Source organism: Geotrypetes seraphini, chromosome 2 (genome assembly GCF_902459505.1).
Source record: "Geotrypetes seraphini chromosome 2, aGeoSer1.1, whole genome shotgun sequence".
NCBI classification, from domain to species: Eukaryota; Metazoa; Chordata; class Amphibia; order Gymnophiona; family Dermophiidae; genus Geotrypetes; species Geotrypetes seraphini.
The window spans coordinates 442592766-442606756 of record NC_047085.1 but is presented as its reverse complement, the minus strand read 5'-3'; the positions used below and the strand labels follow the sequence as shown (position 1 = coordinate 442606756).

At 39.6% G+C, this 13991-nt stretch overlaps 2 protein-coding genes across 4 annotated transcripts in view; one reads left to right on the top strand and one right to left on the bottom strand.

The window, feature by feature from the left end:
* The window catches only part of PDSS1 (decaprenyl diphosphate synthase subunit 1), a 74813-nt gene extending 73474 nt beyond the window's left edge, over window positions 1-1339 (bottom strand). For 2 of the 3 annotated variants that reach the window (XM_033931415.1, XM_033931416.1), the window contains exon 1: window positions 1069-1338. In XM_033931415.1, coding sequence (XP_033787306.1) covers window positions 1069-1221 — 153 coding nt within the window. In that variant the 5' untranslated portion in view covers window positions 1222-1338. Of the gene's footprint in view, window positions 1-1068 lie in introns of all 3 variants that reach the window. The other variant, XM_033931417.1, reaches the window with a different exon arrangement.
* An 831-nt stretch (window positions 1340-2170) lies between these two features.
* LOC117354928 (protein adenylyltransferase SelO, mitochondrial-like) overlaps window positions 2171-13991 on the top strand; it is a 96016-nt gene continuing 84195 nt past the window's right edge. The window contains exons 1-3 of the mRNA XM_033932890.1: window positions 2171-2181; window positions 10594-10646; window positions 13506-13624. Coding sequence (XP_033788781.1) covers window positions 2171-2181; window positions 10594-10646; window positions 13506-13624 — 183 coding nt within the window. The remainder of the gene's footprint in view (window positions 2182-10593; window positions 10647-13505; window positions 13625-13991) is intronic.

Here is a 13991-nt window from a genome sequence, read left to right as displayed (position 1 = left end):
TTTTCTCTCTCCTTCCCCAGCAGTCCACCTGTGACCGCCTCTCCCGGTTCCTCTGCCTTTCGTCCCTCCCAGGTCCGGTGCCCGAGTTGTGGCGGCAGCACCTGCTGCTCTCCCTCTCCACTTCTTAGGCACTGTTCAGGATACACTGCAGGGAAGGGTTACTCGTGAGCCCGTGGTTTTAACCCACAAGTTTAAAGCGGGGCTGCACTAGGGCATGTTCCAGGCTGAAATAGAACAAGTTGTAGTGCAGCCCCGCTTTAAACTCACTGGCTCGTACTGCAGGAAAGGGCGGCAGAGAACAGATGAGTTGGCAGGGACATGGGTGACTGGTCCTCAGCAGTCACTTCTTTTTTGATCAGGCAGGCTAGTCAGTGTTCCTGAAATTGTTTTGTGAATCGCTGCCTTCCTACTTTTGGATGCCCCTCATTTGCATGCGTGGATCGGATCGGGAGGAAGGTTAGTGAATCAGGTTGGTGTTGCAAAGTGGTCGCAAACTGTAATGTAATGTAATGTAATGTAATTTATTTCTTATATACCGCTACATCCGTTAGGTTCTAAGCGGTTTACAGAAAATATACATTAAGATTAGAAATAAGAAAGGTACTTGAAAAATTCCCTGGGGACACAATCGTTAAGGTTAGTGAATCTAGCCCAAAGCGCAGCCTGGCACATCCAATCATGTCTAATTCTTCTTTTTCATTCATTCTCTATTAATGGATGTGCTCTTTACCAAATATAAGGTATGCAAGGTAATAAAACCATATTATTACACATAGGGTTGCCTCCTGACCCAAGTCAGCTCTGATATATTGATCCAGGCTTGGTTTTCACCCGGCTGCAAGTATGTGCTTGCAATGTAGCCTTTCCCAGAGAAAATAGAGATCACAAGCAATAGACACAAGCTGAACAAGACCACAGCGGGCACAACCTCTCGATATTAACACCCGACTCTTCATTAGCCTTCCTCCACTCGAACCTGACTGCGCCCCGCTCTCCCCCCATTCATTGCAACACCTGCCTATGACCTTCCACCGCCCTCCCACCTCTGCACCAAGGGCCCCGACTTGCCTGTGGCCCGGGAACCAAGCTCTGCGGAGACGGTAGCCGACTCCACTCCTCCAGCGCCGGCGACAACAAGAAGCGACCGCGGACACAAGAAATTCCAAGGCGACGGCGGCTCCCCACGTTCCTACAGCAGCACCGCCACACAACTGAGGCCATTTTCCGCCGGAATCTCCCATCACCCCCAGCGGCAACAGACTCGAAAGCTGCAAGAGCAACCCTTGCACGCAGGGTGGGAGGAGGCGGAAGTAGGAAGCTAGGAACGCAGCACGGCTGAGGAGCGAGTGGGCGGGGTTAGGAGTCAGGAGAAGCTAGAGGGGCGGAAGTAAGCCTGGGTTTAGGAATTGGGAGAAGCGAAGGGGCGGAAGTAGTTCGGAGGGTTAGGAGTTGGGAAAAGCAAGAGGGACGGAAGTGTACCTGGAGAATGGAAAATGTGATGGTTCGTGGGCCGGAAAGTGGGTTGTGATGAGTGAACATTGTACGGGCGTTTTCTGTGGACTGCATTGGACTTTGCTTTCTTCGTTGTTCTGGGTAGAGTGAATAAAAGTCCCAAGAGCTCAATTTCCGCGCTGACATCATAGTAGCAAATTAACTTTAAGTAGAGAAGATTGTTAAACACAATATGAAGCACTATATAAATAGGGCATCCGTCTGAACTCAATGATACGACTGTCAAGCCCAGCGTTTATGTGGGTACTCTTGTGTTTATTTTATCTCCCCTTGGGTTTCCTTTCGAGTTCTCACCCTAGTATTTCAGATATTATTCAGCATTTTACCTCTGATGAGCTGAGATGTGAGTAAAAAGAAAACAGAGAAGTACAAAATGAGATGCTGGTTGCTGGTACCCTTGTTATGGATGGTACCGTTTGATTATGCTAAATGCTGCCTTTTGAATCATCTGCTTGGTCCGGATGTCTTCAATTATAAACACTTTTATATGAATAAATCAAATAATGTCCTAGGCTACTGTGAAAGAAGAAGGAAAATCATCACATCTTTGGATTTGTGGAGTTTATCATCTGTAAGCTTTCTAGGTACATCATCTGAACTCTTATGTTATGGTTGTTGTGTTGGGCCACTTGATGATTTGGGATAGTTCAACATAAAGATGGTGAAAAAGTAAGATGTAAGTTATTTCTCCATGTCCCTTAAATTCAGCAATCTGGGTAGAATCATGACAGAAACGTCAAGTAACAGCTTTAGCATCAGTCTGTGAGAATTGTTTGGAAAAAAAAAATCTGTAATAATAATATAAAAATAAAAATATGGTAAAGACCAGAATAAGTTTCCATGTCCATTCAGTTCTTGTACTTATAAGCACAGATGGACATTTAAGAACAGAGAACATAAATTTTAACTATGCTAAATCAGATGAAGCTCTACATCAGGGATCTCAAAGTCCCTCCTTGAGGGCCGCAATCTAGTCAGGTTTTCCCCAATGAATATACATTGAAAGCAGTGCATGCACATAGATCTCATGCATATTCATTGGGGAAATCCTGAAAACCCGACTGGATTGCGGCCCTCAAGGAGAGACTTTGAGATCCCTGCTCTGCATCTTCATTTAGAGCACACATATTGTGCTCTCCAATCTTACCCCCTCTCCCTTTTATGAAGCCACATTAAGCATTTTTATCACCAGCCACAGCAGTATTAGCTCTGACGCTCATGGCTGGCGATAAAAAAAAAACCTAATGCAGCTTCATAAAAGGGAGGGTTAGTATATTGTAGATGTGTAGAGGCAGTCTAGATGTACTATTGCACCAACAGGTCCACCCTGAATTATGAAGACATATTACTATGGTATTACTTATCATTTCTATAGTGATGCCAGAAGTACATTAAACATGTAAGAGACAATCCCTGCTCAATAGACCTTACAATCTAATGAAAAACAGGACAAATAAGGGTTAGGAAATTTTGCAGAGGAAATCATAAAACAGGCATTGGTGGGTAAGAGTTAGGAGTTAAAAGCAGCTTTAAAAAAGTGGGCTGTTAGCCTAGATTTGCACACTGCCAAAGAGAGAGCTTGATGTACTGATAAGGCAGTCTGTTCCAGGCATATGGTACACAGCAAGATAGAAAGACGGTGTCTGGCGTTGGCAGTAGAGGAGAAAGGTACAGATAAGAGACATTTATCCGATGAACAGAGTTCTTGGGGAGGAGTATAGGGAGAGATAAGGAAGGAGAGATATTAAGGAATTGCAGGTTGAATATACTTGTAAGTCAATAAGAGAATTGCCATACTGAGACATACCGAAGGTCAATCAAGCCCAGTATCCTATTTCCGACAATAGCCAACCCAGGTCCCAAGAGGAGTTTGAACTGTATGCAGAAATGGATAAGGAGCCAATGAAGTGATTACCGGTATATCTTTATTGTTTGATTATCCCCATTTAGCTCTCATAAAATGAAACTTATCTTTTGTTTCTGTGCTATGGCTTGCCTTACATGAATTGAGAAATAAATACAGAGGGTGAAGTTTGCTTTAACTGTAGACATTTTAGTGCTTTTTAAATCAGATCAGAGAACTACTTTCATTGATACAAACCTTAAAAAAGTAGGAAACATTTGGTAAAATAAAAGATAATATATAGGGCTCCTTTTACTAAGGTGTGCTAGCGTTTTTAGCGCGCGCTTAAGATTAGCACGTGCAAACCACACGCTAAATGAAAAATACTAACGCAGGCTCTGTGGCGGTGTTAGCGTTTAGCGCGCGCAGCATTGTAGCATGTACTAAAATTGCTAGCACACCTTAGTAAAAGGAACCCCTAGTGTTCTTATATCAAAGTGGCAATGGTGAAAATGGCCATTGGATATTTTACATTTTGTTTTTGGTTTCTTTGGTGTAGTCACCTGAGATTCAGGAAAATACAGCACAGTTGCAAAGATAATTTTGCTGATTCAGTCTTATAAATTCCAGTCATCATCATTGTACCTCATAGTCCTTATGAAGTATTGGAGCCAATGGTGGGAACCAGTCTTCATGCATAAGGGTCCTTTCCTCTCTTGAACCATTTGTATGGTACTTTAGATGTTCAAGCCATCTTCTTTTTCTCGCTCATTCAACTCTTCCAAACATTACTGACTCACCCCCTCCTTTACTAACATGTAGCGTGGGTTTTAGTGCCGGCAGCGGTGGTAACTGCTCCGACGTTTATAGAATTCCTACGAGTGTCGGAGCAGTTACTGCCGCTGCCGGCACTAAAACCCACGCTATGCATTAGTAAAGGAGGTGGCAAATTAGGCAAATATTCCTCTAAAACAATACATAAATGTATTTTGCATCATTGAAAAATATTGCAGGTTATATATATCAGATTATTTTGTCCATTTTTTTTTTAAATTACTTTATCTTTATTGAGTTTAAATTATATGATAACACAATCATAATGAAATAAAACAGTATCACCATGCAGTACATAACATAAAACAATATAAGAAAAATTAAACATTCTTTCTACTGTTAATTAGTCCACAAATATTGAGGGAGAAGTATCATAAATCGGAGACTAATTGATCCAACAGTTTATAAGAAATTTAGGCTGACTGATGTGAACCCAATACTAACTAGGAACATTTTCTTGGTTACAAATAGGGGTACTTGCAGACGTCACCTCCTTATCTAATATAAACCTCGATAACTGTGCAGATTCAAAAAAAAGTATATTTAGCTCACCTAAAATTAACTAAACATTTACAGGGGTATCTCAGCATAAACGTAGCTCCAATTTTTAACACCTGTGGTCTCAAGAGCAAAAACTGCTTCCTTTTTTGTTTTTTTTTAGTTATCCTAGAAACATCTGGATACATTCTTATTTTTTGATTCCTTGGGAAAGAAGACCCCGGAGGACAAGCAAGAACCAGTAATAGATGTGTTGGACTTAACAAACCTATTAGAGAAGTCGAAATCAGAGGAATTAATGGTTGCTACACTTTTTGTTCAACTAGCATTACATTCAGATAGAGAATGGCTTCTGAAGCTGTTTTTTTAAATATAAAGATGATTTTTTTTTTTAAATTTATCAAAATTTTTGAAATACAACTCACAAGTATCCACTTGCTAAAGTAACATGGAAAGAAAATTTACATTTTAATCCACAAATTTCCCAATAGAAATTATATACTTTTCCTATATTAGACCACAAACTGAATAAATGAGGGAGAAATTATTAAAGGATAAGGAAATCCAAATTAAGAAAACTTATTGAATAAGGCTTTAGCACTCTCCAGCAGTAAGTTTATATACCAATAGCATGCAATACTCTCAAACCTTAAGTTATACATATTCATGTCTTCCAGTTTCCCCTTGTATGTCTTTTGGTACAAGCCCCATACCATTTTTGTTGCTTTCCTCTGGATCACTTCAGAGGAAGGCAGCAAAAATGGTATGAGGCTTGTGCCAAAAGATGTATGAGAGGAAACTGGAAGACCTGAATATGTATATTCTAGAGGAGAGGAGGGATAGGAGAAATATAATCCAGGCATTTAAATACTTCAAAGGTCTTAATATAGAAACAAATTTTTTCCAGAGAAGGGAAAATGGTAAAACTAGAGGGCATGAATTGAGGTTGTGGGGTGGTAGACTTAGAAGTAACATTAGGAAATTATTTTTCATGGAGAGGGTGGTGGATGCCTTGAATGCCCTTCCGAGGGAGGTGTTGGAAATGAAAAAGGTGAGGGAATTAAACAAAGCATGGAATGAACACAAAGAATCTCTAATTAGAAAATTAATGGTATAAAATGAAGAGCTAAAGCCAGTACTGGGCAGACTTGCACAGTATGTGTCACGTATTTGACAATTCAGTTTAGTCTTCCTCTGCAGTTGTGTAGTTCAACATATGTCTGGAAAAACTTTGATCAAAATGTATGTGAAACGTATTATGAATGGTATTTAGTAGCAGGGAATCATTCATACTACATTTACAAAAATTCTTGACATCACACCATCGATATGGAAAATTATAAAACAACGGAGAAAAATAAACCTCAATTGTGAGGGGCCGGGACTACACAAGTACCCGAGCCCATTCACATCATCACTGATTTATGAAAAAACTCCGTGTACATTTAAATAAATAGTTTCCATTCATACAAGGTTAAGGTTTTTCAAAGATTTTTTAGTGTGAGCAATGTAAGCAAAATCCAATATACTGGAACATATCAACAGGATGAACAGGATCCCAAACTGACTAAAATATTAGCGAGGGCTACAGCTCAACTTTACTGATATAAGCGGTTGTTAAGGCGTGGGGTCTAGAACAATAATAAGAGAAAAAACATCCACTCATCTGAAGGTGTGAAGTGACTCAAAAAATTCTCAATTCCTCCCATATAACATTAGGTCATAAATAGATTATTTCTTTTTCTGTACAAAAATTAAACCTTATTGGTTTGGGAAATTTCTTGGGGCTTTGACTTTTAATTTAGTAATGCTATTATATTATTGCAATGATTTTAAGTAATTATAGGACTCATTTTCGAAAGAGAAAAATGTCCAAAAAAGGTACAAAGTCGCAGATGGATGTTTTTGTCAGCAAAACATCCAAATTGCTGTTTTTTAAAAAAATTCTTTATTCATTTTCAAACTTTTATCAAGTGTACAGGCATTAAATAAACAACATTAAAGTACAACACTTGCAACTCTTATTACTGTATCTTATAATATGTATAATTATAATTAACCCTCATCCCACCCACCCATATCCATTATTCTTTTCTGAGATAAACAATAAAATGTGACCCTCCCAGCATTAGATGGTGTATCTTTCAATAGAAAAAAAATGGCATTTATTTAATCATTACAATAATTCGTTAATGGCTCCCTAATTTTAATAAAATTCTTATAATTACCATGTTGTATAGCTAATGATCTTTCTATTTTATATATGTGACAAACTGGATTCTACCAAAACTTATAACTTGGTCTACTATGATCTTTCCAATTCCTAGTAATATGTTGAATGGCGACTCCTGTCATTATCAATAAAAGTTTATTGTTATTCGCTGATATCTAGCTCTTTTTTCTCATCGACATTCCAAATATTATGGTATCATAAGATAATGCTATGTAATTTTCCAATAAACAATTTACTTGATTCCAGATTGAATTCCAAAAGGCTAAAATATAGGGACAGTGAAACAAAAGATGATCTAAAGTCCCTACTTAATGTTACAATGCCAGCATCTATTAGACTTTGAACTATTTAACTTCTGTAATCTAACTGGGGTCCAAAATACTCTATGCAAAAGAAAAAAACATGTTTGTCTCATAAATGCAGACATTGTACATCTCATCCTCCAAGACCAAATTTGTGGCCATTGAGATGCTGAAATCTGATGCTTAATCTCAATGCTCCAAATATCCCTAAGACCATTTTTAGGCTTTTTTTTAACAGATTCACTAATAATTTTATACCACTGTGCGGCCTGGTGTCACATAAAGTTCATGAATCAAATTAGTACAAAACAAGAGAACAGATTAACCACTATCGACAAGATCCACAAAAAAGGTTAATCTACTGGAGACAACAAACCATTAATTCTAATGGTAATACATTAATTATTAAATGAAGGAAAAGATCTCAGAGTTGCCACTCCCAGGATAATATTGTTATTGTCCAAAAGGGAATTGTGGCATGTGGTTTCTTTCATTGATCAAAAAACCTTCATTTTTGATTCTTATGTTATGTTAAATATTCAAATTTAAAAAAATTGTTGTAGATATTATCACTCTAAACTAGTTATCTCATTATATTCGAGGAGTACTTATCTAGTATTATTTTTTATATTTTTTCGATCTTTTACTGTGCAAAAAAAGCCTAAAGTGCAAACATTTCTTAAAGTGGCTAGTGCAAATCCAGCTTATCAATTTTGCACAGCCTATTTAAATTGATAAGCTGGATTTGCACTAGCCACTTTAAGAAATGTTTGCACTTTAGGCTTTTTTTGCACAGTAAAAGATCGAAAAAATATAAAAAATAATACTAGATAATACTAGATAAGTACTCCTCGAATATAATGAGATAACTAGTTTAGAGTGGTAATATCTACAACAATTTTTTAAAATTTGAATATTTAACATAACATAAGAATCAAAAATGAAGGTTTTTTGATCAATGAAAGAAACCACATGCCACAATTCCCTTTTGGACAATAACAATATTATCCTGGGAGTGGCAACTCTGAGATCTTTTCCTTCATTTAATAATTAATGTATTACCATTAGAATTAATGGTTTGTTGTCTCCAGTAGATTAACCTTTTTTGTGGATCTTGTCACATAAAGTTTGCCTGAAAGCATAAAAATTCCAAACTGTATTGGGTACTAAGACTTCTCCATTCAGGGAACCCCACCTGAATGGCCTGCCTCAATTGCAACCACCTAAAACTTTGTGATTTTTTTAAGCCAAATTTATGTTGCAACTGTGTAAAATCAAGCAGTTCAGCATTTGAAATAATATCAAATTGCTGTTTTTAAACCCATTTTTAGATGGTTTTCTAAGCAGTTTGTATGCAGTGCATCTAAATCTCAAGGGAGCATGTTCAGAGGGTGTTTGGGGTTGGACTAGGGTGTGCTTATGATTTGAATGTTTTTCTGCAATAATGGAACATTGCAGAAAACATGGATATTTGAGGATAGACTTGTTTCAATAACAAGTGCCAAAAATGTGCCCAGATTGATTAGATGACCACTGGAGGGATTAAGATATGACTCCATTACTCCCCCAGTGGTCACTGACACCCCCCCAAAGATGTGAAAGAAGCAGAACATACCAGCCTGTATGACAGCTTCATATGTTATGGCTAGTCCTATTTGAGCAGCAAGCAGGTCCCTGGAGTAGCCTTATGGTCAGTGCAGTGGTTTATAGAGATGGAGACCCAGGCTCATATCCCACTCTAATTTAGGGTTGCCAGATTTTCCAGTCAGAAAATCCGGACCCCCTAGAGCCACCCAGTTCCGCCCATCCCCCGCCTTGTAACGCCCTAATCCCACTCCCACCCCCCACTGACTGCTCTTGTCGGGCAGGGAGCAAGTGCACTCATGCGCGGACTTCCAACCTGCCCGACGCGATATGAGGGGGCTTTTCAGAACCCGGACAAAGTGACAGGTTTTGAAAAGCCATCCAGACCCCCCGAATATGTCCGGGGAACTCCAGACGTCTGATAACCCTACTCTAATACACTTGTGATGGAATTTGTGAGCGCTCCAAAACCCACCGGAAACCTACTGTAAAAAATATATAGGTGACACCCGCAAGTATAAGGGCTATTGTGTTGTACAGTAGGTTTCTGTTGTATTTTCAAGGGGCCCCATACAATGTAAAGGGGTAATGGTAAGACTGCTCTATTTTATATATTTGTGTGTGTGTGTGTGTATATGTGTGTATACAGGTCTCCCTCCATATTTGTGGGTTTGGCATTCACGAGTATTCCATCAATAATTAAATGTGGATATTTTGCAGCCATAAGTACTGTAAGTTAAATTTTGTAAAAAGTTAAGAGTTGCTAAAGAAATGTGCAGTACACGCTGATTTTTGGAAAGATGCTCTTTTTGTCTCCAGTCAAAACAGCCTCAGTCACGCGGTTTCGTCTTGCAGTGATTCTCTCGTGATATTGGCAACTTTGTTCACATTAAATTACGTGCACTATGGCTACAAAGTGTAAGTCTCATAGTGCTACCAAAAGTGCTCCTAAACGAGGAAAAAAAACCTGTCTTCTTTACACGTGCATGTATGAAATTTCCCCCAATTAGCTTGTTGGGAATTTATTCTCCAAGGAACAGCTGAGTATGGTCAGGCCTGGGACAGAGCTGACTCTGTCCTCTGAATAACATCATCAAAGGGTGCCAAGATAAAAAAAAAAGCCTGGACAAGTGTGTGACTGTGAATTTTGCTGCAGCTACACCAGAGATATTATATGAAGTGTACAGAGAGGAAGAGATTTAAGAGGGTTACACCATTGAATCCATGGAAAGAAATTCAGGCAGTCTTTGTCTCCACAACCTCAGCTGTGAGACTATTCCATGCATCTACTACCCTATCAGTAAAAAAGTATTTCCTTAGATTACTCCTGAGCCTATCAACACTTAACCTCATTCTAAGCCCTCTCACTCTGGAGTTTCCTTTCAATTGAAAGAGACTTGCCTCATATGCATTTATGCCACATAGGTATTTAAACACAGATTTTTTTTATTTAAACATCTCTGCCATATCTCCCCTCTCCTGCAAAGTATACAGTACATTTTGAGAACTTTGTCTGTCCTCATACACCTTATGATGAAGACCACATACCATTTTAGTAGCCTTCCTCTGGACTGACTCCATCCTGTTTATATTTATTTATTTAAGTATTTTCAGAAGGTGATCGACAAGGTTCCACATGAACGACTACTTCAGAAAATTGCGAGCCATGGAATCGAGGGTGAAATACTCACATGGATTAAAAACTGGCTGGAGCATAGGAAACAGAGAGTGGGGGTAAATGGACAATACTCGGACTGGAAGAGTGTCACCAGCGGGGTGCCGCGGGGCTCGGTGCTTGGACCCGTGCTATTCAACATCTTTATAAACGATCTGGACATTGGTAAGACGAGTGAGGTGATTAAATATGCGGATGATACAAAGTTATTCAGAGTAGTGAAGACACAGGGGGATTGCGAAGATCTACAAAGTGACATAATCAAGCTCGAGAAATGGGCAAATTAGGTTCAATGTGGATAAGTGTAAAGTTATGCATGTCGGTATCAAAAATCTCAAGCACAAGTACAGGATGTCCGGGACGGTACTTGGACAGACCTCCCGGGAAAGGGACTTGGGAGTTCTGATAGACAAGTTGATGAATCCGTCTGCACAATGTGTGGCGGCGGCGAAAAAGGCAAACAGAATGCTAGGAATGATAAAGAAGGGGATCACGAACAGATCGGAGAAGGTTATCATGCCGCTGTCCCGGGCCATGGTGCGTCCTCACCTAGAGTACTGCGTACAGCACTGGTCGCTGTACATGAAGAAAGACACGGTACTATTTGAGAAGGTCCAGAGAAGGGCAACTAAGATGGTTATGGGGTTGGAGGAGCTGCCATACAGCGAAAGATTAGAGAAACTGGGCCTCTTCTCCCTCGAACAGAGGAGAATGAGAGGGGGCATGATCGAAACATTCAAGGTACTGAAGGGGATAGACTTAGTAGATAAGGACAGGTTTTTCACCCTCTCCAAGGTAGGGAGAACGAGAGGGCACTCTTTAAAATTGAAAGGGGATAGATTCCGTACAAATGCAAGGAAGTTCTTCTTCACCCAGAGTGGTGGAAAACTGGAACACTCTTCCGGAGGCTGTTGTAGGGGAAAACGCCCTCCAGGAATTCAAGACTAAGTTAGACAAGTTCCTACTGAACAAGGACGTACGTTGGTAGGGCTAGTCTCAGTTAGGACAGTGGTCTTTGACCAAAAGGGCCACCGTGTGAGCGGACTGCTGGGCATGATGGACCACTGGTCTGACCCAGCAGCGGCAACTCTTATATTCTTATTTATATACCACTTATATCCTAAGTGGTTTACATTCACGTACTCAAACATTTTTCCCTATCTATCCTAGTGAGCTCATACTCTATCCAATGTACTTGAGACAATGGGGGATTTAGGGCTCCTTTTACTAAGGTGCGCTAGCATTTTTAGCGCACGCAGGAAACTACCGCATGCTACGCTTCTAGAACTAACGCCAGCTCAATGCTGTTGTTAAGGTCTAGCGCGCGCGTTAAAGCCCTAATGCAGCTCAGTAAAAAGAGCCCAAGGTCACAAGGAGCAGTGTGGGATTTGAACCCACAACCTCTGGCTGCTGATGCCCCACACACTCCCCACTTTTTGAAGGTGTGGTCTCCAGAATTGTACACAATATTCTAAATGAGGTCTTACCAGAATCTTAAACAGAGACATCAATACCTCTTTTTTCCTACTGGCTGTTCCTCTCCCTATGCACCCAAGCATCCTTTTATCTCTCGCCTTTTCAATTTGTTTGGCCACATTAAGATCATCACATACTATTACAACCAAGTCCTACTCCTCTTTTGTGCACAGAAGTTCTTCACCCTCTAAACCTGTTCCCTTGCGTTTCTGCAGCCCAAATGCATGACCTTGCATTTCTTAGCATTAAATCTTAGCTGCCAAATTTCAGACCATTCCTCAAGCTTTGGTAGGTCCTTCCTTATGTTTTCCATACCATCAGGGGGGGGTCTACTTTATTGCAGATTTTGGTATCATCTGCAAAGAGGCAACTTACCAGTCAGCCCTTCAATAATATTGCTTACAAAAATGTTAAAAAGAACAGGCCCAAGAACCGAACCTTGAGGCACACCACCGGTAATATCCCTTTCCTCAGAATGATCTCCATTGACCACTACCTTCTATCACCTTCCACTCAAACAGTTCCTGATGCAGTCCGTCACTTTGGGGCCCAAGTTAATTTATTAGGCACCTGTGTAGACATCCTATTGAAAATGCCCCTCTATATCTACCATACTATGGTTGCTATGTTTGTATATATAATGCTATGTTTGTCATGTTATGTTTCAACATACTTTGTTAAATATATTTTACCATCTCTGTCAGACAATGTCTTGCCATGCCATGTTTGCCATCACCCTGTATAAATACACTTTAATAGGTATGTAAGCCTGTAACCCGTTCTGGAAGGATGGGATGTTAAATGTGCACCTGGGACTTTTTATGTGAAGTCCACTGCAGTGCCCCTCTAGAGTGCCTTACTGCTCTATTGGGATGTCTGTATGACCAGTCTGCTAAGAATGGTGATCCCCCCTACATCTTAATGGCTTGTTTTTGTGTTTTTTCCTTGAACTTTTTTTTTTAATGGTTCTAAAAAATAGAAGCATTGAACTCAAAAATGTCTAGCAAATGGTCACTTAAAAAAAAAGTTGAACATTTTTCTGGTTTGAATATTTCCATTTTCTCTACAGGAGTTTTGGACATTTTTTCCCCAAATGTCCAAAATTGGATTTATATGTACTGTATATTGAAAATATCCTGCCCACATCCTAGAGATATCTAGTTATATTCTTTTGTAATTCACATTAGACCCTGGGGTAAATTGCAGAAAATAAACACAATTTGTATCTGTGAAATACTAAGTAGTGCCATAAACAAGTGAGGGGGGGGGGGAATTCACAAAGAAACAATTTAAAATGTAATGGAATTCCCAGTTTTCCCCAGTTCACCTCATTTGTGAGCAGTAGCGTAGTAAAGGGGGCTGGGGAGTGGTCCACCCCGGGCGCCAGCAGCCGTCACCCCGCTCCTTTCCTGCCCCCCATTACCATGCGCATACCCTCTTCCCTTCTCAGACAGATTTGCAAAGGGATCGGTCAAACTTTCTTTTACTGAACTTATGCTAAGTCATATATTCAATTGTAAAACTTTGCTAAAATTTATTTTCTTTCAGATACATTTCCTATTGATCCTATCCGAGAAAACTATGTCCGAAGAGTAAGGCACTGTATTTTTTCAGCTGTTTACCCTACACCTTTTCAGACAAGAGTTCAACTTGTGGGCGTTTCCCAGGTCAGGTCTTCTCTATGGCTTCAATCATTAATAGTAATTTGAATGTAATGTATGTGGCAATTTCCATCAAAATGGGTAAATAGCCTCTGTCACACAGACTGAAACAGAAACATATCTGCGGTCAGAATTCTTTTGAAGTTTCAAGATATTACATAATAGTTTCATATGTGTCACAGCTGACATGGAGTAATATTATTAGTGATTTAAATGTTGGTTCTTAATTATGCGAATTAAAGGCTCTGGTAGAGACCCATTTACAAAGAAGCAAAGATATTTTATTCATTTGGAAAATTAATTGGGAAGAATGCATACTTTGTAAATGGGTCTCTGCCAGAGCCTCTAATGCAGGGGTCTCAAAGTCCCTCCT